This window comes from Thermobia domestica, chromosome 8 (genome assembly GCF_964235325.1).
Source record: "Thermobia domestica chromosome 8, izTheDome1.hap1.1, whole genome shotgun sequence".
Taxonomy (NCBI): Eukaryota; Metazoa; Arthropoda; class Insecta; order Zygentoma; family Lepismatidae; genus Thermobia; species Thermobia domestica.
The window spans coordinates 241,529,710-241,555,894 of record NC_137461.1 but is presented as its reverse complement, the minus strand read 5'-3'; the positions used below and the strand labels follow the sequence as shown (position 1 = coordinate 241,555,894).

The window sequence follows — 26,185 nt, the reverse complement described above, 5'->3', positions numbered from 1 at the left end:
TTTGACTGATTTTGAAGATAACGAATTGTGATTAATTAGCATACAAGCATGATCATCCTGGGTAGAATTCCACGATTTCCATTAAAAACGCATGGGTTTGAAATTATTAATAATAACGATAAATTAAATACTGCTAATGAAATTGAATTCGTAGTCAGATTCTTAACTGTTCCTTATATGTAGTGGAATTATATAATAGTATATAGTGCAAAACTAAAGGAAAATCTTGGAATGCAGTTTTAGAGAATGAAATGGTAGAAATATCTTACAAGTTAGAAGACTTGGGGACATAACGAGGGCTGCATTTCCTTGGGATGATAAGTCCCTAACAAGCGAGAGATCTGATCAAACTTATCACATTAAACTATATTGTAATGTTTTTAGATTTCCAAACTACGCAATAGGTAAGTATAAGAAATCCTTCAGAACTGCTATGTCCGTCCTCCCGTCTGTTTGTCAATATGGTCAATAGTATTGACCATAAGAGGTAACGCGAAATGCTTTCTTGATAAGAATTTAGTACTATTAGAATAGGGTCCACCTAACTTCTTTACCTTGCATTTAAACTGGAACAGATACAAGTGAGTCATATCCTGTTTTAATTTCGATCATTACAGATCCAAAGCAGTAATAGATTGCAAGATGTATTTTTTCTTAATGGTTTCAGCGTCTGAAAAATAGGTTCCATTCTTTACCTTTAACTCTCTACTAAAAGTTGAAGTTAACAAATCTAGTACAGCTTTTGGCCTCAATATTGATCTCAACAGAACAAAAACGGTAACCGAAAAATAACTTTTTGACATAGATTTAACATTTGAAGCATAATTTTTTATCTTAACCTCTATATGACTATTTAAACTGGAAGTTTTAAAAATTTGCAATTTCTGATTTCAACACTTATCAACGATGAAAGGAATAAAGGTGGAGATAGAGAGAATCGCTTTTCTGATTTAGATTGAGTATGGCAAGAATAACTTCTGCATTAGGTCTTGCCTTTCTAGAAAAATCGAAAGCTATAGAAATTCTGTTACAGTTTTCTGATTCAATTCTTATTCTATTTGAGCAAAATCAGTAATAAGAAGGTAGGAAGTGTTTTTATTATGGATTCGGCGTTTCTAAAACATGTATTATCTCGAACATTATCCCTCTTTTCGAACCGGAAATGGTACATATCTACCGTTTCTGGTTTCAATATAGAATCCTCATAACTTCGAAGTCTATTAGTTTCACAATGAAATATAAGTAATTTCTTCCCAAATGGTTTATCCAATTCTGAGAATCGTATTGTTTCAATGTCTTACGTAACTTTTTGCCTTGATTTTTTTTTATCATAGCTACTTACTTAATAATCCTCCATCCTCGCCAAAGAGTCCTTCAAAGTAAGTTGTAAAGTTTCCAACCTTTGGTTCCACACGTATATGCTCAAATTTCATATACGAAACTCCGTCTTTTACTGTAGGAGATGCGTCCATTGCAGCTTTCAGATAAATATCACCTGTGAATAAGAGAAGTTTATCTTATATCTCGCAATGACATTTTATCTGCATGAGAAAATAATGTAAATTTATTGTTCGAATTCAGGAGTGCTCACTATAACATACATTTAGTGCCACTAACGTCACGGAGGTCAAAATATTAAGATTCAACAATCAAGGGTACGTACATTAAAAGAAAGCCTATGTATGTACTTACTATTTGGTCACATACATTTGAATTGTTTTGAACAGTAATTTCTAACTAACTGAGGAATGAGTAGGAATGCGCTTTTATTGACGTAAAATCGTAGTTAAAACATGTTGTGCAGAGGACGGAAGATGATGAGTTAGGACAATGGTTAAATAAATAGGAACTGGCATTGCATTCTTAGTAATGTATAATTCCGAAAAGTGTACCAGGAAAACCACCAACTACCTTATCGATATTTTTATTTGTCTATTTACTAGTCTTTTATCAGTATCAGCTTACCTGTCAAGTCCTTAATGTGGTTAATTACAAGATGAGCAGCAAATTGTGACTGCAAATTAGTGGTTAGAATTATATAATATTAGAGGCTAAGGTGTGACCGTCTAGTTCACAGGGTATAGCATTGCTCTATGGTGATGCGCCACTAAGACACTTACACTCAAACATGTTCGTACATATCTCAGGTGGGATGCAGATCTGTTGACTTGGTCATTTGAGTGGGCGGCTCGTGAGGTTTCGAGTTCTTTTTAACGAGTAATGTTGGTCGTAGTACGAGACGAGATAACAAATAAAGTCCTTTCGTCTTGTCTCATAGCTTTTGTAGAAGTCCCTCATCGTATTGCTTCTGGGAAAACTTTTCTAATCTCGCCTCGAAATCAATTTCATCTAAAAATTAACATAATCCTTCCATGCAAGGAATGGTTCACGCAGGGTGTGATATAACAACATTTATTATTATTGGAGAATATTGTGTAATAACTTGACCTGCGTATCTATAAACGTTGAAAAATGACCGTAATTTTGTTCGTACAAATACTTTATACACTTATGGTTTCTATATTATAAATCAGTAACATTAAGCACTACTTTAGATCTAAAAGTTTTGAGAACTAGTGTTGCCTACGACAGTCGTAAAATTTCTCTTACATTCTCGATTTATATATATATATATATATATATATATATATATATATATATATATATATATATATATATATATATATATATATATATATATATATATATACAGGGTGGTAGGTAACTCCACCGACAAACTTTGGGAGGCGATTCCTTATACGAAATGAAAGAAAAACGTTCTAATAAACATGGACCGAAAAATGCATCCTTTCAGAGTTATGATGCATTGAAAATTCGAAAAATCATTTTTCAAAACTCTCTAACATACAAACTATAGGACCTATCACAAGCGGTTTAAGAAATTACACAGGAACTAGTATGTTCTCTATCTAAATATCCATGTCTTACCATCTTCCGTTATCGGTGAAAGGAACTGTGAAAAGGAAGTTGAAGTATAGGGATACCCCTTTAAGTACTAATGGAGAAGACTACTTCTGATTGCAGTTCTTGTTTCGTATGAAGCACTATCTTCATGCTGTGGAAAGAAAAATCACCCTTGTCTTCTAACTGACCAGCTCGAATGAATTTCTGGTGTAACGCTTGAAAAATTCTTTGAGAGTCTCCTTTCTGTACTTTTTCAATAAACTTACCGTGAACTTCTACAGACAACAAAGTCCATTAAATACTGAAATTTACTTTCAAATAGATCTTCTGTTTAGGAGTGTGTCTCTTTAATTTCAGAAGTATATGAAGAAAACACCATTGTTGGACGTCATATATTCAATAGTTATTTTCGAAGCCACGATGGTGTTCTCGTTTGATGTCTTCTTGAAATTTGCTTATTGAGGGAGTTGGGAGATGATGTTATTGGTGTGAAAAATATACCGTATTTATATAGCCCATCCCCAAATTAGCTCTTATGTTATTACTGGTTAATATTTATTTTCCAACTGGATGCCGTATAATAGATATCAAATTTTGCTTCTCCCATTTTCAGTAACTCCATGAACATATTTGTGGAGAAAGTCAATCAATCTGACGTTTGTAAAGGCAACACTGAAGCTGAAGAAGAATATGATTAGGGAGTCAAAGATTTTCCAGACATGCTACACATGAATCCACGATTACTCTAAAATGTTAACCTTTCTCTCTATATTTTGCTTGCTTTTTACTGTTCCTCTGTTTTGATGCTCTTAATTTAAAAGTGTGCAGCTTCCAGGAGTACATCCTAGATGAATTGTTTAATTTGTCATTAATTTAAAAACGTTTTAAAATATTCAAAGCATGGCTCAATCTGACAATTGTAAAGACAATATTGTCAGACAAACAAAAATAGCAATAGTTTACTGAGAATTACCACTCATCTAATTCGCTGATTCAATTATATATCTATATACAGGGTGTCCCAGGAAGAAAGGGCAATACTTCGGAAAATTGTAGTGTGCGCGATTCTAAGCAGAAAAGCTCATATGAACTTAGATTCTAATCTCAACGGTTTGAGAGCTACAGGTTGTGAACCATTTTGGACTTTATATTGCATATTGCCCACCCTGTAGTTATTCTACAGATGTAAGACAGCGGATTTGAAAAATGATGATATGACCCTACCAACGGTAAGCAATCTATGGCAGTAGTGTCTTTGGAAGAGAAGTTATTGATGGGTATTTGGGAATCAGTGTTGCCATCCAATTCTTTAAATAATCGTAACTTTCCTAAATTTCCCTCAATACCTTCCCTTCCAAAGATACCACTACCACATGTTGCATACCGTTCGAAACGCCATTCCATCACCTTTGAAATTCGCTATGTCTCACCTCTGTAGAGTAAATACAGGATGAGCAATATGCAATATAAAGTCAAAAATGGTTCACAACTTGTAGTTCTCAAACCGTTGAGATTAGAATCTGTGTTCATATGAACTTTTTTGCTTAGAATCACCCATACTACCATTTCCCAAAATATTGCCCCTTCCTCCTGGGGCACCCTGTATATATCTGTTGTATCAAGTCAGGTCAAACTATTCAATTAATTTCGTCATTATCTAAAGATGGTTTAGCAGGACGCCAGCACTCCTTTCAAACGAAACCAATCAACCGCTCTCATCAATCAATAACATCTCCCAAGGCAACCATTTGGGAACAAGAGGTTGCTCTCAGATCAAGTGACCAATCTAGTCCTTGTGAGAAGCTCATTGCTACAAAAGCAACCATCCCAGATGACGCCCAGGCCAGGATTGAGATCATCTTTGAGTTCTACATCAAATATCTTAATCGTCGTCCCTAATTGTTTAATGGGCTGAGTAATCCGTTAGTCAAAGACATTTTAAGCTTGTTTACCATAAAGCAAGGGCATTTGTGTGATCTTTTGTAAACAGCGACGACAAATCATGAAGGGACAACGATGGTTGAATGCACTAAAGTATTCGTGTCTTCTAAGAAAAATTCCGATCACATCACACTTCCTCTTTTACCTTCTACCTTATCTAATTTATCTTCTATCGTATCTATTTCTCATTATTTTTGTAATTCTTGTGTTTCATTTATGCGATTCTAACAATAAGTTCTTATAATTTAAATTGGACGGACCTTGATTTGAATAATTTTATAGTAATTTGAGATTGTCTTTTAAGTAACTATGTGAGCCAAAAACTGGCATTCTTCACCTGCAGAAAAGTGTTCTGTTATATCATGCACTATACTAGTACAATCTCCACGCTACTACTATAACATATTAGAAGCATGTGCACTGCATCATTACTCAAATATACTATATACGCTTGATGTCAAATTCGCCAGTATTTTGTATCGAACCCAGTCTTCAACAAGGGTAAGAAAGTATAGAGCAACCAAAGAACAACAAGGCCAGAACGTTCTTACTATCAATAAGACAGAGATTAGATAGGTGTTTGCAATTTGCCCAAGGATGCATCCATTTCTACTTATTCGTCTCGTGTTGTCTTATATTTCCTACTTCTATTGATCAGTTTGTTAATATCATCTGAACAACAGTGTGAGAAGTTGTAGGCAAATACGTTTTTCACTGCATTAATGACATTATCATCTGCTAAACGTCCTACCCAGCAAATGTTTCTTCATATTTAGAAATAAAGAAGTAGTCGAATGAAACCAAAATGAGTGAATAAGGTGTGTGGGGGTAGGGTTCCGTAGCTAGATTGGCAAGCAAAATTAAGTGTTGTCTCTACTGACTTTCACAGAAGATTCATGTACCTAGGTAACATATTCATGTGATCCTAGCCATTTTTTATAAGTAATCAGTCAAGATACAAACCCCAAAATATAGACAAGACGTTGCTAGATGACTGCTGCACTTTAAGTTTTTTGAGGCTGAAAGCTGTGGTGTGTTTCCATGTTTTATTCATTTATTTGGTTTAATATTCAAATAAATACAACCAGCATTAATCCACCATTACTAACCCGTTTAGAAAAGAATCCATGTTCTTGTAGTATAGGTCTATAAGCTTTGTGCACAATCCACACTGGTGATTTTGAAAAGGTTCAACGACCGGAGTTGCAATTTGCTCGTATACAGAATGTCATATAATAGGGCATGAACAGACTCCCTACTAATTCTCACCTTCCTAGCTAAACAGTTAATAGTAACACGACCATAAAAGCCACACATTTATCCTGAAGCACTAGCCACTGAACTTTTGCCACCACGTTTGTGTGTGTGACTTCCTTGTGTGAGAGACGACCTTCAATTGAGTCAAAATGTACACTTTTACAAGTACATTTGACTTCACTTACACCTCATTTTCTTAAGCGTTTTACTGTTTCATAAGACAGGCGCTCCAGGAATGTAGGCTCGAACTTTAAGGCGATAATACCGAATCTTTACAAATTCAGCCAGCATAGGCAAAATGAAAGTAAGACTCAGTGATTTGAGTTGGACGCAGTCCACCTGAATTCTTATATTTAATCCGCGCTACTTCTACGACATGTTGGTTTGCTGTATAACGTTTAAACCTCATCAGTGACCTTTAGAACATCTCAATATCAAATTACTCCGCTGCTAACATTCAACAGACGTTGTGGTCCTACGGTGACGCAAAGTAGTTCAATGTAGTCTAATTTGAATAGTTGCTTTGCTTTGACTATTTCCAATCTCCAGTGTACCATTTCTTAGTTTACAAATATCTTTAATCTGTCCGACAGTGTATGCAATTACTTTATTAATAACAAAAGCAGAGAAACTCTTAATCTAACTGGGATGCTTCTTTTAACTATACCTCTAATAAAAGGCAGAGAATTACTTCAGTTGTCACCTTGTCTTTTCCAATATATCTTTATGCATATACGTAAATACCTTGCTCATGCTGTTTTGTGTTTTGGGCTTCTTTCAGAGAAAGTATATGCATAAAGATATACCCGGAAAGTATAAAAACTAATTACCATCAACTGAAGTTTTAATGATTCATACTACTACTACTACTACTAATACTAATACTATTACTACTATTCTACTACTACTACTACTACTACTACTACTACTACTACTACTAATAATAATAATAATAATAATAATAATAATAATAATAATAATAATAAAAGAACGCGTGAGATCACCACAGCCTTTGCAGAGAGAACTAACAACACTTCCCTAGTAGCCCTGTAGACAAGTCCTAACAGAAGGATCAACCTGGGACCAAGGAGAATAAGACAAGCATCGCACATTGCCTCGGAATAATAATAATAATAACACGACAAAGGAATAAAAACCGGAATTAATAAAAACACGAAACATTTAAGGATGTAGAAAACTGGTGCCATATTTTCTAAAAAAAACGTTTTTGCTTTTTATTTATTTTTTTATTTTTACAGCTTTTCTATACGATAAAATCAAAACGCTGAACTGAACTGAACCAAAGAACAACGGGATACTGCACTCCTACCTCAAATAGAGGAAGACACCCATTGAGCATCTCCTTCTAAGGGTCCGCCAAATCCCGAGAAGTCCGACAATGGTATTTGCAACTCAGAGCGCAGGCAAAGGGGGTAAAATAAAATGTGATCAAATGAATGATGAATTAAGCCGCACCCCTCTCCCACACTCCCCTTTGGACGATGACAATCCACTGTATGAAGAGAGTACATTAAGTTTCAATAATTAATTGACTGAATTGAAGTATTGAGTTAATTAGAAGTAATTCATAATTAAATTAGTAATGGGAAACTTGGATAAACTTACTGAGAGTCATGTTATAACGTCCCTTTCCTCGCATTGGCAGAAAAGCAATCGTTGCATCCATTTTGTACAAGCCTTCAACGTAAAAAAGTGGAAACGAGAGTTCTGCATCCACATGTAAATTCATTGCATTATCTAATTTTACCCTGAAATACGAAAAAATATATATAATTTATATTATAAAGTGTTTCAGTTGTATTTTGTGATTTTAGATATATTGAAAGATTAGATTTTTTTTTCAAATGTGTCCGTTTTCAGATATTTTAGATTAAACATAGTTCATTACCAAAAAAAAAAAAAATCACAATGGTTGATGATAAAAAAAAAAAAACGAAGAACGTGTCTCTTAGTTTCAATCATTTTTAGAAAGTAGAATACAACAAAACCTATATTTAGAAAAGAAATCGTGGTGAATCCTTTTACTATCTTCCAAATATTCAAAATATGACAACTACCATTTTCCAAACTTTAACTTTCAATATATATATATATATTTAAGAATGCATTTGTACGAACTAGACTTAAACGCACACTGAATATGAAATGTTGCACATTTAAATCTCTTTCAGATGTTTTCCTTTTTAAATCAATACCTTCAAAAATAACGGATTACAGCGTTTACCGGTAGCTTTGTAAGAAAAAAAAAAGAAAAAGGCCTATACAAAATGGCCACTGAATATCAGAAAATTAATAAATTTTTTATTTGAACTCTCTAAATATAGTATAAATTTGTTACAAAAACTACAAAACACACTGTGCAAAATTACAAATGAAAGAATTCACAGTGAAAACTTTGTTAAAGTTTAGTCTAGAGACTTTCCTTAAGACAAGTAACTACTGTTTGAGCTTTCTTTGCGTATGGACCTACATTATATTTCTGGTGAAGGTACTTCACTCAGTTACAAACCTTAGGTAATTCGAGATCCCACATGAAAGATATACGATCCAATATACATAATATATCAGGTGTTCTAAAAATGGGGCCAACGGACCACAGAATGCTATTTTACAAGTTAAAAGTAGGGATAGGCAAAACCGGTTTTGTAAAAACCGGAAACCAGTTTCTAGAGAAACCGAAAAACCGACATTCCGGTTTTCTCCAACCGAACCCGGTTTCGGTATTCTCCAAAAACAAGTTCGTTTTTTCACCGAAACCGGTTTCGGCTTTCTCCAAAACCGGTTCGGTGAAAACTTTTGGAAAACACATAAAACTATTTCTGTGGAAACGGAATCCGTTTCCGGAGAATGAAACACTATTCTGGTCAGAAATACAATATATTTTGGAAAAAAAACCGGAACCGGCTTTGAAGAAAACCGAAACAGGTTTCGGTGAAAAACCGAACCGGTCTTTGGAGAAAACCGAAACCATTTTTTTGAAAATGTTCAAAAACCGGTTTCGGTTTTTCTAAAATCCGAAAACCCAAAAACCGGTTTTTGTGCCTACCACTAGTTAAAACAAAGCGAAAAAATATATTTTTATACTTTTATTGTCTTCCCCTGGAGACACGAATTGCACTGTCCATGAGGTAATGTTGCAGATAAAAAACCATAGAGTAGATCTACTAATCCATCAAATATTTACATCGATTTTGCCAGATGACAGTTAAAGTCGATAGACGTCGACTATAGCGCCAATTATTAGCGCGACAATTGATGTAACTGCTTGATGGATTCGCATAGTAGTGCTAATGGTTCTAAACTAATATGCGACGTTGCCACATTGTGAAATTTTGATTTCCCATAGCGGCTGAGAGGTGTTCTGTAGGGTATTTCATCATATAACATTTTCGTTTTATTTTGACCTGTAGAGTAGTGACCAATAGTGTTCTGTGGTTCGTGGGTGCCATTTTTAGAACACTATGTATATATGAATCAAATCGACAGAAGTCTCATAACAGGAAACTAGTCATACCCTTCAGACATTCAAAATCCAGTTAACTATTCTTTTTTTTTTTTTTGTTCACGAACGCTTATTCAGTTCAGAAATCATTGTAAAAGTAAAATAATATAAAAATCATAAACACTTACGCATTACTTAATACCTTCATTGTACTGAAACCATGTAGCAAATTATTCCGTGCACTCAATTTAAGTGTGATTGGTTCTCTATTAAATGTTACTAATATCTCCGGCACATACATTGGTTCCAATGGTGCTACACCGAGTTCCTTGTTACCTAATGTGTTCGAAAGGAAAGAAATAATTATTATGTAAATAGGTGTCTATTTCAAAGGGAAAATATCGTTACAATAATGCTTATCCCTAAAAACGTATTCTTTTTATTTTTTGCTGTGAGTAAACCTTTACACGGTATATTTGACATTTATATTAAGTAATGAACAATGTGGTATATTTTGTGTCACCTTTTACGAAATTATTTTTGTGAAGGACATGACTTTTCAGATGAAGCTTTCATAAAATATGTTATGATCTGTTTTCAATGTTCTTGCACTGGTTTTCGGTGTTTTTCGGCCAATAACGACTCTTGAACATCGAGCTAAGTTAAAAATTACTCGACACCACATTTGATTGCCTTGCTGGTCGGTTTCCGATGTCTTTCTTTCATTTAGGAAGCGTGGTTGTCAAATCGTAACATTAAAATCGACTATGCTCCTCTTTTTGCTGACTATATTTCGTTCCTAATAATCACATAAATAATTTATATCCCTTAGTATCACTCTGTGTTGTAACGCTAATAAGCCATGTTTAAAAACACCTTAAGGGTTATAGGTTATATAAACATCTAGGCGAAAATATGCAAACCCTCTTCATCCTTACTAAACAGTACGAACATAAGACGTATCAGCCTGCCAGTCACGTTAATTTCTAATAGCTTAGAGTCAAGTTAACAGTCGTTAGCTGTGCTGCATTTTACGTGATGCCAAAGAAAGTCAACTAACGTGCAGGAAATGTGATGACGGGTCGACAACTTGGTGTGGACAACTAGTTCCAATTATGACATTATTAAAAGGGCAGTCAATGAAGCTGAAATCGGTTACAAGATAGACAGGCACATAAGGAGGTTCAACAGTAAGATGCAATCAGCAACGCCAGCCAAGCAATCGATGACTTGTTGGATATATAGTGGTTCAAATGAAATGAAATCTCTGAGTTTTACGTCCCACGCTTATGCCGGTTAGGCTAAAGGAGACGGTGATGATGAATAATGAATGAAATGGTGGAATGAAGAAAGTGGGAGGAAACGGGAGAACCCCGAGAAAACCCACGCACACGGTGTTTGTCCACCACAAAGTTCACTTGGCGGGGGCTGGGATCGAACCCGGGACCCCAAGCACCAGAGGTGAATATAGTGGTTCAGTGGTAGAGCGCACTTCTCAGATGCGAGGGATTGTCGGTTCGGTTCTGAGTCACTCAAGTTTGTGGTGTACATTATGGCGTTCATGTTTTCCTGTTTCCTCCCACGTTTTCATTCCACCAATTATTTCATAATTGTTTACTTCTGTTAATCAAATCATCCGTCACTTTCAGCCTATAGGGCAAATCGTGGGACACAAAACTAGACATTTCCTTTTTCCTCTATATTAACAGAAGATTAGAAACAAGTCGGACGGCCCTTTTCAAGATATCGTTAGGTATCACATAGTGAACTTTATGCAAACTGAACGTCAAAAATATGGTCATCCACTCAATAGCTCTGATTCCGTCACTATACGATATGAACGAGAGCCACTTTTGAATAGGGAAACAAGGTACAATATTGTCTTTTCTCAGACCCACAAGACTTGTTTACAACAGCTATTTCCTTCTTCTAATATCACATTGTAAAGGTGTCATGAAATAATGGATTTCATGGGTATATTTAACACATTACCTTTACTACCTTCGGCCGAGATTTATTCTAATAATTCTTACACTTGAACAATTATAAAATCACTAATACAAAATACGGAACTTGGTCAAAAGGAGTACACGTACCTTTAATTGAATTTCTCAATGTCGTGAGGACCATGTTAGTGACACATTCGGATAATTCAGGATCATTCCGGTTGCATCTTGGAAGCCAATCAGCTGCAATTAGTATAGAAGTGAAACACAAACGTTAATAATTTATTTACTATCTAGGATACGTCAATAAGGTTTCATGATTATTGTCAATCTATTGTTGAACACATATCTTTTATAATACCCATGATATTAACATGTACAGTAATCTGACCCAAATTTTTGAATTTTCTCTCATAAGAGAGTCATTCGCCTGTTTATTTCAAGAACGACTTAACTCGAAAATCGCTCTTATTGATTTATGGGTACCAAATGAAAGTTAATCTTGATGTCTATCTCTGGTTAAAAAAAAAAAAAAAGGTGTGATTCCAAAACTGGGCGCTAGAGAGCACTTTGTGTCGTTCTTGCACCCGTTTGTTTCATTGCATTTCGAAACTTCAAACGCTTCTCCTGAAAATTTAGAAATTTTGAGTTAGAGAGGAGACCGGGGCTTGTTGCGACAGGGGCAGATTGTGACAGTTATGTTTCTATTAAAAGTGAAAACAATATACACGACCTGGCGACGCTGATTGACGCCTACAGTCACGAATTCATAGGCTATTGTTTCCCATCAGTGTGAGTCACGCCAAGCCAGAGCAAAGAAGAAAGTTGGTTTTGTGGAGGTCTTGATCTATTTTTCAAGGTAAGTTTGATTTATGTTTTCTTCAATATAAAATAGCTGGAAATATTAATGGTATTTTCTAGAAACTAAAGCAACTATAATACGCATGTAAACGGTTTCGTTTCTTGGTAAAGTAAAACTGAAATACTGAATTGCCAATAAAAGCAAGAAATACCCATTGGGGCTAGTTGTGACATACTTCTAGGGGTAAATTGTGACAAATTTCACAACTGACCCCACAGAAAACCAGACAATGGAAGTCTATTGTCTAATTAATTTTATTAATTTTACATAAGGGATATTATTAATGTTTTGTTAGGAAGTGGACAGGTTATTAGTATTGGGAAGAAATTTCCGATTTCTAACACATAAAATCATTAGCACACTGTTGATTGTATATGCATCAATGTTTGCAGATTTAGACTGGTTTCTTTTGCATATGTCTCTTGTGGATGAGTGTACTCAAGGGACCCCAGGTTTGATTCCCGGTGGAGACACAAATGGTTCGGATCCCATCATTTGTTGTAGGTCTCTCCTTAGGACATCATCACCATCCCATGGAAAAGAAAGGCAAACCGCCATGAGTTCACCTTGCCCAGAGACTTTGAATCAAAGACTGGCCTTTGGACAGAACACATCATCATTAACAACAATAACAACAACATCCCTTTGCATGTACTTTGCAGCAATTTGAATTTGCATTTTAATATTTGCTTCAATCTTTCTCGTTGCAGATGGTACGAACATATAAGAGAAAGAGAAAGGCCAGATACCAATTGAAGTGCACATAGATGCAACACGAGCATACCACGAAAACAAGGGATCTTCAAGACAAGTGCAGCATAATATGAGGTTAATAGACAATCACTGTACAAATTCTGCAGCAGATAATTAGAACCTAGGACTCAGCTTAATTTGCATGGAGAAGAGAGTCGACCGATTTCGATTTCATGGTAAAGATCCTGCTGGAAGTACTGCAGGAAATAATCCATCAGGTTGGATGACAGAAGACCTGTTTGTGCAATTCATGGAGCATTTTGTCAAACATACAGGCAGTTCTCTTCAACATCGTGTCCTTTTGTTGTTTGATAACCATGAATCTCATATCTTAGTACAGGTAATCAATTATGCCAAGAAAAATGGTGTTATTCTCCTGTCATTCCCACCTGACACGTCCCATAAGCTGCAACCCCTTGACAGCGGAGTATATTCTTCATTTAAAAAGTTAGTTGCAAATGGAATGGATGCAGGGATGGAAAACAATCCTGGGTGTGCATTTAGTATCTATGACATTCCGACTATTGTGAAAACGGCATTTCCTTTTAGTGTAAATAAATCTAATATTCCTAATGCATTCAGAATAACTGGTATATATCCCTTTAATAGAGACATTTTAGAGATGATGAATTTTTGGCACAGCAGCTTACTGATCATTACATTGAAGATGATGACCACATTATAAAGTTATCACTAGGACGTACTTTGCTAACACATCACTCAAGTTCAACAATATCCTCATCCTCAACGAACTTTTCAGGTCATAATGAATAGGGATGCGCACGAGACGAGTCGAGACAAGATTTTCCTGACAAAATTCGAGTCGAGACACGGCTTTTCCAATAGAAAAATATACATTTTTCGAGTCGAGACATCACTTTTACAGCACATTTTCGAGACGAGACAGCCACAAATTTTGTCTCGTGCGCATTCCTAATAATGAAGAACAAGGACCAACTAACATTACACAAGAAGTGAATTCAGAACTCCCAGATTTACTTGTGAAGGAAACAAACCAGCCTTATCCAGCAACAAACCGTAAAGAATCTGAAACCTTATCGGCTGTTGGCAATAGACCTTCTACAGGTAAATAAAAAACACAACTGTCGTCTATGCAAATAATGCCTTAAGACTAAACATCCAGAAATGACAGTAATCCTCATCATGTTAGTCCTAGCGCCTTTCATTCGTTACCAAAAGCTACACCCAGGAAACTAAACGAGGAAGGAAGAAGCGAGTGTCCGCTGTACTTACTGATACTCCAGTTAAAGAAGTATTAGAAGCAGATGCAGGAGCAAGACATGAAAAGTCTCTGAAGAAGGGTATTAGCCGTAATATTCTGAACAGCTCTATTAAAAAAGGGGATGAAAATTTCAAAACATGAAAATGATAGTGACGATGACAGTGAAGATGATTGTTTTTGTCTTGTGTGTCTGGAACCATTTTCTAATTCCAAACCCAGAGAATCGTGCGCTCAATGTGTTGACTGTAACCAGTGGTCACACTAAGCGTGCACAGAAGGTAATCCTATTTATGTATGCCACAACTGCAGTTCGGACGATGATAGGGGATCTATGTAGTCTAGGTTTGCATCATAAGTCATTTCTGAAAGAAATTGTGATTCTAAAACTGAGTATTAGGAAGGAAGTATTGTTGGCGCATTTAATTGTGTACGATAACGATAATTTAGAAACAGTATTCATATGAAAAATTGAAAGTAGTTTCTTTATGTATGCAAAATATATTTGTTACTAAACATTACGTTATGTTTAGCACAATTTATATTAAAATTACATTAGCGAAATCGGGCACATTTCTTTATGTCACAACTTACCCGATCAAAGTCACAACCTACCCCAGCAAGGGGCATGTTATGACAAAACATTTGTTTTTGTTTTTTCTATTGTATTGTTCTTATAATGAAAAATACAGATGCAGAAAAAAAAATATGGAAGTAGTCTAATGTCCAAACTTTATTTTAAGACAAAATTTTCTGACATTTAATAAAAACAAGATCCTAGAAAAAATAAAAACTGATTTTTGTCACAACAAGTCCCGGTCTCATATATGTCGTTCTTGAAATAAACAGGCGACACACCCACACAAACATGTATATATATACACGTATATTCCATATATAGGCCTGTATATAATGAAGTAAGGATGTAAAACATAAAACTGATGCAGATTTTACAAATAAAAACGATTTGTGCAAGTTTGTTTGTTCTAGCGGACCATTTGAATGTTCTAACGGATATTTTTCTTGTAAGTGTCAAATATACAAATAATAATCTTTTCGGTTGAGGAAAAAGAATGATGTTGGTCATGTATTCAGGTGTTAACATCTTTTTTGTCATGAGCTAGGTTTTCTGAATGTTCACTTTGTAAATAGTTTTAAAATGTATATACCTGTGCTATTATATAAAGAAACAGGAGTGAGTGACTCATCATCACTCAGACCATACTACCATAGGTAGAAAAGTGAAATTTAAACAGAAGTTGCCTTTTATCAAAGACAAAACGGATAATGCCATTGTGCTGTACCATCTTGAGATCAAATTGTTATTCTAGTGTAGGGTGACCAAATGATCAACTAGAAAAAACGGGACAACTTTTTACTTTTGGGTAGGTTGCTCCCCTAAATATATATTTTTGCCTCTCCGTTCTCTTTCTCCCTCTCTCTCTCTCTCTCCCTCTCTCTCTCTCTCTCTCTCTCTGTATCTCTCACAAAAAAGAGCAAATTTACACTTTTTCGTTTTAAAATCTATTGAAAAGGTCATGGAATTAATTAAATAACAAGTAACTACTAGCAACTAACAAAAAATGAAATTTTGAAAACATTAGGTCTCCCAAGCGAGAGAAAAGCTTTAAAATATCCATGTTGCCCACCAACCTATGGTTGAGGTGAACAAGAAGACTAAAAATATATGAAACACTCATCAATATTTGTCAATCAACAAAATCTGTCACCGGCAGAATTTATAACGAACTACTCTCAACTTCCAACTCCCTTTATTTTCTTTTTCTTACCTTTAAACATTATTTCACTTACAACTAGTTTTCTTTTTACTTTCAGTTTTATTGTTCTATACTTTGTTCCCCGTTCGTAAATGACAGTATGTTACATCTTAGTTAAATCACGGAAACACTGTACAGTACTGATGACAGCGCCTCAGTCTTCCATCGTCCGAAACAGAGAGTAAAAACAGTTTCTTTTTCATAAGACTTTCAGCCCCTTGCACAGTCATCTACGGAGGGAGAGGCCTAGGAGGGAAAACAACACAGCCACCACATCCAATATCGCAAACGTCGTAATGACGTTGCTCAGTAATTAGACATATTCAAAAATAATCACATAGCTTAGAAAATAATAATATAAATTAGGAAATTTTAGATTGAAAAGTTTTTTGTACCCAATGTACGTAAATACGGGACATTTTGGCGTCCCGGGAAATTTTTTTTCGGGACACCGGGAATGGTAGAGGAAAAACGGGACAATCCCGTTTTTACGGGACGTTTGGTCACCCTATTCTAGTGTTATGTTACATATATGTTAAAATGTTTGAACGTAAAATGGCCTGGTGCTGTATCTGAAACCTATTATAAATACACAAATTTTATTAAATACATATCTTAAGGTGGAAAACGATGCTTTTTATATTATTATTATTATTATTATTATTATTATTATTATTATTATTATTATTATTATTATTATTATTATTATTTTATAATGAATTGTGTATTTCACGAATCCCGGATGTTAGGAAGATGAAATCGGGTATATAAAAAATTATCAATTAAAATAATGGAACACTTTTTTCAGCTTTTGTGAATGTTTTGCACCTACTGTAAAGGTGCAAAGGAGGCAATTTTAATAATATTGAAATATTAGGGTACTTTGTGGGAAAAATGAAAACAAAACCACAAATTGAAATAAAGTACAAGTGAGAGTGACCAATAGCGTGGAGAAGAAATTATACCCACATATCAATATTTGGAACAATCCTCCAGGAGAACCACAAGGAAAAGAGAGCTAGAGCCAGTTAGCGGAAACAGCATAACATACGGTACAAAATGTTTTGCTATAATTGTACACACTCCTCATAAATTAGGAATATGATCTAGGTCATGAGTAGGGGACATGCGGCGTTCAGAGTCATAAAGTGCGACCTTCTGGATGTTGGGGGAAAATGCTAAATTATATAAGGAATATGAAATTTTTGGGCAATATAGTAATGAAAAAGTAAATGGATACAAAAATGTCTTACTTTATAATTTTAATATGCTATAGTGTTATATATTTTAATGTAAGTATGAACGTTAAGTGTAAGTATTCAAAACTTGCATGTACGGCCATCTTGACTAATGATCATTGTCAATGTATCTATGAAGCAACAAAGATTCTTCATTCCTAGCCAAGGTATTAAAAATACGCGCCACTGTCGAATAAAATTGCAAAATATAAATTATGAAGTTTTTTGATTTATACACGCAAAAAAAAGAAAGGTTACTAGTAAACAAGAAAAAGGTGGACAGTAACCAAGTTAGTTTGTCAATATATAGATAACAGAGTCGTGTGTCCCAGCAGCCAAGCCAAAAAGGTTAACGAGAGAAGGTGATCGTAACCTTGCGTTACAGGTTAACATTGCTAGGTTACAGTGTAATAACTCACAGGGGTACGCTAACCGATCACGTAGTTACCACTATCAATCATAGCCTGTAACCGGTAACCTTGTTAGTATGTTGGAATAACCGACTGCTCGGTTAACGAAACAGGGTGCGACAACTTTTTAACCGTGTATTTTGATTAGTATAACTTATTTAATAAATAACAGTAACAGATATTCACTCAGCCACGAGCACATCAAAAAATACAATACTAAAATAGATAATAACTACCTAAATTTATTTTCATTTCTAGTATGTACTTTTTTTTGTCGTCATCTCGTTTAAAGGGTGACGCTATTGAGCTATTGAGATTTCTTGACGGTTTTCTGCGTGAAGTTTCGAGCCGAAGCTCCTGCCTTCCATGTGTGTTATTGACTTGGCAGCTGGATGCAGACGTAAGTGTTCTGAAGGACTGCAACTGTCGCGAGTCCTTTGGGTTCTCTTCTTTCTAGCCTAACGCGGGCCTGGCATTGGATAAGTTCGTCTTGGCGGTGGTGGTCTGTTTCCAATCTGGGCGACTGCTGGATTTGTTTGTGTGCGGACATTGTCCCAGAATCTTGTCGAAAGCGTTTGCCTTACCTCGCTGAGGGTGACGCCAGCTCAGCTCAGCTTGAAAGTGTAGTTTTGTGTCGAGTATCGGACAAAAGTCCCTGACTCGATGACAGCTGTAGAAAACAAAATGATTAGACCTTTGGGGGGTGAGCTAGAACATGAGATACGACGACGTCATGTGGCCTTCAGCTGCAACTGTCGCAGTGAGGGGGAGAGTGTGGGTAAAGAGTTATGCTACAAACGTGGCGTCCTGTAAGTTCGTCGGTGTGTATGCGCTGTGCCAATGGCTGCAATAGCGGGGTTGACGTGGCGGGGGAGGTTGGCCCAAAAACGAGTATGGTGTTGATGTAACACGTCCCGGATAGGATATATGTTTAAGTCCTCTAGAAGTTGACGATTACGCGTATATCGGTCATGGCCTGTTATGATACGAGCTGCCCTGGTTTGCACACTCTCGACCGTGCGCAAGTGACTGAGTGCCGCATGTTGCCATGCTGGACATGCATAGGTGATTGTGGACAAAATTACCATTTTAAAGACGTGGAGTCTTGTTTCATGACTTAAGGCACTGCAACGCAGAATAGTATAGAGGGCAGACAATTTTCGAAGGGCTCGGTGTTTAATGTCCCTGATATGAAGACCAAAAGTAAGGCCTCGATCTAAGATAACTCCCAAGTATTTAGCATGCAGACGGTGTGGAACTTCAATGTTGTCATAATATAAACGATGGATGGTTCTGCTGCGTCTTTTGCTATAACAGACTGCAACGCTCTTATCCGCGTTGATTTTTAGGCGCCAGGTGGTAGCCCAACGTTGAAAGACATTGAGTTGCCGCTGCATGTAGTGGTAGGAAAGACGAAGATTGCTGCTGTTCGTGAAGAAAGCAGTGTCATCGGCGTATGTTGCAGGAAAACAGTGTGGCACAATGGGTAAGTCAGCGGTGTATAAGGTGTAAAGCAGAGGCGAAAGAACCGCGCCTTGAGGCACACCAGCTTGAATTGGTTTGGGAGCAGACTTGGTCTGTCCCACAGAGACATGGAAAAAGCGATGAAAGAGGTATGAAGTGAGGAGTTTGAGATAAGGTAAAGAGAAACCTTGTAAGCGAAGTTTATAAATGAGGCCTGGTAACCACACTTTATCAAACGCCTTCGAGATATCAAGGTATACACCTACAACATAATGTCGTCGATTAAAAGAGGTAGTCAGATGGTCAACTACCCTCACTAATTGGCTTGTTGTGCTGTGGTTAGCACGAAAACCAAATTGATGGTGGGGGAGTATATCTAGAGTGGTGACGTGCTCCTGAAGTCGGGCGAGAAGCACTCGTTCGAAGAGTTTGCTCACATGAGATAATAGGCTAATTGGTCTATAGTTTTCTGGGAGAGTTGGATTTTTACCTGGTTTAGGGAGAAGAATGACTTTCGCTTCTTTCCAAGCACGGGGAAAGTAGCAAACCTGAAGGATGCCTGTAAATAAAGCAGCAAGATAGAGGAGTAGCTTCCGTGTCCCATGTTTCAGTAGTTCTGGGCGGATCTGATCAACTCCAGGTGCTTTTTTGTTGGGCAAGTGACAAATTTGACGCTCAACTTCCCTTGGTGTTACGACCTCAGGCAGGGGAAGTATTGGTTGAAAATGGAGCATGCGCATAGTGGCCCGAACGTCCTGCCGAATGTGAGGAACGACAGGAGTCGCATTAGGTGTAAACTGGCGCTCTAGAGATGCAGCAAATAGGTCTGCTTGCCCTTGGTCGTCATGTATGACCCCATGCGGACCTTGCAGTATTTGAGTTTGACGAGAAATCTCTCGGCGCTGGAAAAGGCGGGAATACTGCCAGATTTTAGTGTCATTAAGTGTGACCCCACGAAAAAGTGTCTCCCAGTACTGCTCGGTTTGTCGTCTAGTGATGGTCTTGATTTTGCGGCTTAAGGTGTTCCAAAGTGTTTTGTAGAGTGGATGTCTGGTGCGCTGCCAAGTACTTCGAGCCCAGCGTTTGAGATGGATATAAAGACGAAGTAATGGAGAGTCACATTGTGGATCGGACTGCAAGTCAGGAATTATTGATGTGCTGAGGGAGTCAGCCGTACGTAGAGCAAGTGTGAGATGGGCGACCGCCTGATCAATTTCCGCAGGAGAATTTGGACGAGCGGCTATGTCGAGCAAAGAGTTTAATTCCTGCTTATAGACATCCCAGTTCGTAGTTCGGGAGATATGAGCGGGTGCAGGACGGGAGATATGACGATGCGAAATTTTGAAAAGGACCGGATCATGATCTGAGTCCAGTGCTGAGATCACGTAAGGACGTGTAGCTAAGATGGTATCTTTGCTTAGAACTATGTCCAACACATCCGGTTCTCCGCCTGCTTTAGGATGGTGAGTTGGATCAGGTGGCCCATAGGCAATGAATGGAGATGTGTGCAGATACCGGTGTAATATTCGTCCGTTTTCGTTGGAACGTCTGGAGTGCCATTCCCCATGTTTTGCATTGAAGTCCCCTGCCAATATGATTTTGGGGCCCAAAGTCAAGATGGCGTCGAAATCATTGGGATCTAAGTCATGTGCTGGAGAACGGTAGCCCGTGACCAAGATGAGAGGAATCCCGGGGAGGAAGACTTCTATAGCAAGAGCTTCTAGTGTGTGTAACTGGGGTAAAAGGAGTTGTCTAGCCTTGAAACTTCGTTTCAGGGCAATCAGTAATCCTCCTTTCCGTCCTTGAACTCGATCGAGACGAAATAATTGGTAGTTGGGCAGTCTCCAGTGTGTAACCTGGGCAGTGAAGTGAGTTTCCTGTATGAGTATGATATCGACCTGATGTTCTGCTAGAAAACGAATTAGGAGACGCTTCTGGTCGGTAAGACCATCTGCATTCCAGGTGACAACAGTTATGGTGTGATGAATGAGTGGTTGGTTAGAAGCAGCCATCAGCAATCATGTCAGCGAATGTCTCTATGACGACAGCAGCCTTAGACGCAGGATCCGTGGCTTCCCGAAGTCTAGTAAATCCCTTCTTGAGATGAGAGATAATGCGGCCAAAGTTGAAGGTTTTGATGTAAGTGAGGAGTGAGTGGAGATTAAAGTCATTAACGGATGGTGTAGACGCACTATCTGGTGTGCTGGACGTAGGGGGAGCATCCTGATTTGGTGGTGGAGGACGGTCGCTGCGAGGTGCCTTATCATCCAGTGAAGTTGATGCAGTAGGACCGGGGCTGCGGCTAGAAGGAGTTGATTTCTTGAGAGCATCTGAGTAGGAGCGAAAGACGGGACAACCGCGATAATTGGCTGGATGGTCCCCTCCGCAGTTTGCACAGGTTGCTGGCGTGGATGCATCTGGTTTGGCACAGGCTTTTGTAAAATGACTTTGCCCACACTTGACACATTTAGGTTGAGCTTTGCAAGTGTCCTGTGAATGACCAAGGCGTTGGCACCGGTAACACTGCAGAACACTCGGCGGTCGATACGGCTCAAATGTAACTTTATAATGAAGCAAAGCTGATACGTTATAGATCTCTTGTATATTTGGAGTTTTCTCGAGGGAGATGAGAAAAAGGGGCATGAGAACCCTATCTCCACCAGTGGGGCCCCGACGAGACATTTGATGAATCGTGAGTGGCTTAAAGCCTAAGGTGAATAGTTCAGACTGAAGGTCGGCGACGTCTGTATCAATGGGCAATTTGCGAACGACAACCTTTAGGGGTCTGTCACTTTTGGCGATGCCAGTAGCGTATTCAGTTTTCGTCTGTTCGCAGTAGTTTTTTATAGTTGTGAAGTCGTCCCTAGAAGATACCTGAATCACGATGCGTTCTTTGTTATGCCGAACCTGAGGCGATTCTCTGAGGGTCTTGGAAAGGCTTTTGGTGAAGTTGTATGTGTTTTTGATGCCGTAAATGTAAATAGGTGGTGGTTTAATCTCTTTGGTGCTTTTGGGCCGTGGCTCTATCACAGGAGACTCGTCAGCTGTGAGAGTAGAGAGAGGCTCAAATCGGTTGCTCATCGGTAAAACAGGGAAGTCTGATGATGAATATTGATGGCTCAATGTAGACTCCAAGGACGAGCGACGTCGCTTGGGTGTAGTAACCAGGGTAAAGTCCATGGCATTGTCGTCCTGCGGTGGAGCAAGGGATGGAACGTCAGTCGTTGACCGGTTAGTCGAGGATGATCGTGACTTGGCAGTAGCGCCGGAGGTGGTGGGCCGCCCCAGCGGGATAAGGAAGTCCTCAGGCCGGTATTGAGATCGGCTGACTATCTTCGTTGGGATTTTGGTCTTCTTTTTCGAGATGACTGGCTTGGACGTAGCCATCATAGGAGCTCGGATGATGAATGAAGCTGATGTCAAAAGTATAAGCTACCCTCCGTAGAGGAGAGTAACTTAATTAATCGTTTAGCCAAGAGGAATAGCTTGGTCGTCAACAGAAATAATCAATTTGATGTGTTAACCTCCGTGGAGGTATTAAATATAATTCGACGGTTGTTTCCTCAGCCTCAAAGAGGCAAGTAATCCAACCGTATATACGAAGATCGCGACTAAAATAAACCAATGGGGATAGATACCTAAGTGACTTGGTTATTTTTCTCCGCCAGCTACGGATACCCTATTTTTTTACCTGGTTAGAGATTCCAGGTGGCCAGTTCGTGACGCCCTACCCCTATAAGCCACCAATATCACAAGTTTTAACAACTAACAGTGAGAATTTGTTTGGGTGATACTCTTCCCTATAAGCAAAGACGTAAAAGGATTTTGATATTTGTACTGTAAAGCAACGTAAAACGCATTATATTTCCTGAACACATTACAAAATTATTGTTACGAGTGTGTGAATTATTTGACGACAATTACACAACTAGTAGTGCTACCATCTAGTGTGGATATTTGTACTAGAAACATGTCACATAACATTTTATTCATTTAAATCTCAGAATATGCATAAACCTCCGTAAATAAACTTTCCTTCACATTTCTCTATTAATTTATGTAGAATCCATATTTTAATAACTGTTTTCCTATTCCTTCGGATGTATTCATAATTCTTAAAACTTTTCGTTCTTAAAATTGCAAATGGCGACCTTGCTGTTTGTACTTCTAGTAATGCAGTGTTACCAGTAAACAAGTTTCGGAGGGTTAAATTTGCCTTGTGTGAAAATCGGTTGATAACAACACAGTGTTTTAAATTAAATTAACCTTCTTGAATTGGTTACCTTCTTCTAACCTATTTTATAGGTTAATAGCAACCAAACACTGGATTGTTTCTACACATTTTCTAGTAACCTTTCTTGATTGATTACCGGCGACCTCGTAAAATTAACATTTTTTGTCTCAGAAGGGTTGTTACAAATTATTAACTGGTTCTAGCAGCTAAATTGTCCATTAACCCCCACTAGGTTACCACTTATTTTTCTCAGTGTACAATCGTTTTGAAGAGATCGAGATCAAGATATGACGTAGCGAAAAAATAACATGCAGTAAAGATTTTATTGTTTCTCTTTCAATATAGAAAATGATAACTTTACCTGTTTTCACCAAATATCTAAGAAATAAGTCCAAGTAAACATGTCACAAAGTAGACTTATGTCGGTCAATTACATTATATTGCAGACGCTCTTTTCTACCTCAAGAAAAAAATTAAACATTCAGTAGAATGATCTGAGAGTACAACGTATACTGTTACTCATAGGCCATATTGGATACAATATAAAACGGTTATGGTCATATCAATGTAGCTCGTCTCGAAAATGTGCCGTGAAAGTGCTGTCTCGTCCCGGAAAGTGTTCATTTTGTCATGAAAGTTCAGTCTCATCTTGTATCTTGTCATAAAAGGACTGTGTCGTCTTGCATATCTGTGGGACGTAAAACTTAAAAATTTCACACACACACACACACACACACACACACACACACATATATATATATATATATATATATATATATATATATATATATATATATATATATATATATATAAAATTTTTGAGACTTCAATATGGATACGTAAGAACATATTTTAGCGTTGTTAAAATGCCTTGCCCTTCTAGTGAAAAAAAGGTGAATATAATAAATTTTATTCTTCAGTTACAACAGGTTACCAACTTTATAGGCAGGTAATTTTCCGAGAAATAACATATCATTTTCTAAAATAATGCTTTATTTTCTAAAATTATGGTTTATTAAGATGCTAACTAGTCTGGTCTAAACTTTTGGAAACCAAAATCCGAGTTCAAGGTAGCAGATATAGGCAGATCTGAACTGTTGTTATGTAATGTGGATTAAGACAAAACAACAAAGGTACTTTTCACACAATTCACCTTAATTTAAAACGATGTTGTGTGTTTTAATAACCCTACTTTCCTTAAAAAGGAAAAAGAGTAGCCTTCAAAATGTGCATGAAAAGAATTCATAAAAAATAAGTAAACTAAACGAAAACAATAATTAACAAACGTTAGAAAAATTATAGAGTGAGCGAAAGAAACAACATAGATGGGATGTTTTCCAGGCTAAGGATTTGCTTTAGAATTATTTACAAAACTTACCATTATTTTTCTTCTTTTTTTACTTAGGATTTGCAGGAACCTTGGAAAATTATCAAAACACATACATTTAAAATTACGGCTCTATTGAAATAATAGGCGAGTGGTTAAGAGAAAATTATTAATAATGAACTGAAATTTTTTTCCCAATCTCTTAAATGTTTACTTGTTAAACTGAACAAATGAAAGATGATATGCTTACATACATAGATTAAGGATTAGTTTCTTGAAATTAGTTCAAATTCGAGTAAAAAAAAAAAAAATACAATAATTTTCTCTTAGACACATGTCACTAGCCAGAATATTAAGGCAGAAAGGGAAGTACGCGATATAATTTATAATTTCTAAGTGCATATATATAATTACCTAGGAACAAAAGCATTTTGTTGACAGGGGAAACAAAGGAGAGAGCAACAAAATTGAGGCACCCCCGTTATCTTGCCTTTATAAATATCAACTCATGCACCATTTTGTTCTCGGCCAAATTTAGTGAGATCACGCCTTGGGATTGGAAGATTGCAATGTTACTGTATTCGTCTGTACGTTACTCCGCACGATAACTTTTGAATGAAAGGGTTTCTCGCAAAGCCATAACTGTAGCGATTATCTCGGGAAAGATCGTTAATGGAGTCCTTCTGTTAAAAACTTCGTGGGTAACAGTGACTTAACGATAGGTATCCGTATTCCATTTAAAATCATTATCATTCCCTAGCGCCTATACAACCTTTACAATTTCAAAGAAATCTTCTCTACCTGCCTCTCCAAATATCTCGTAAATGAAATCGCTTTATCCTCTTTATTGTCTTTAATAAACTTTATGGTCACCATCATAAAAGAAAAAATGTAATTAATTTGCATTGGAAAACTCCCTTTACAAGTTCCTGTTAGATACTCCCTAAGAGGGACGAATATTTATAATCTGCACCAAATCATATGGAAGTTTAACAACAATTACTTACGTTCCTTAAATGTAGAGTTTTGACATGAGCGACCTCTCAACTGGCGAAACAATAGCACATTTGATACTTTTATTGTAAGACATTAGCATATCCATGAGACAGTGATTCAATTACTCCAAGTGTTCATAACAAATAACAATATACAGGGTGTTAATGAACTATACCGACAAACTGTAAGAGGTGATTCCTTACATCAAAATAAGAGAAAAAGTTCATATGGACCTATGGCGAAAAGTATATAGTTTCAGAGCTAGGGCTGTCCAAAATCGCGAAAAGGCTAAATTTCAGTTTCCAGAAACTGTGGATGGTGGTTCTTATCAGCGTAAAGGAAGTCACACAT

The 26,185-nt window shown here is 37.0% G+C and overlaps 1 protein-coding gene across 1 annotated transcript in view; it reads right to left on the bottom strand.

The window, feature by feature from the left end:
* The window catches only part of LOC145691972 (protein takeout-like), a 78,034-nt gene that overhangs the window by 11,605 nt on the left and 40,244 nt on the right, over positions 1-26,185 (bottom strand). The window contains exons 2-5 of the mRNA XM_081767270.1: positions 11,683-11,775; positions 9,775-9,922; positions 7,750-7,892; positions 1,343-1,495 (exon numbers count right to left, since the gene is read on the bottom strand). Coding sequence (XP_081623396.1) covers positions 1,343-1,495; positions 7,750-7,892; positions 9,775-9,922; positions 11,683-11,775 — 537 coding nt within the window. The remainder of the gene's footprint in view (positions 1-1,342; positions 1,496-7,749; positions 7,893-9,774; positions 9,923-11,682; positions 11,776-26,185) is intronic.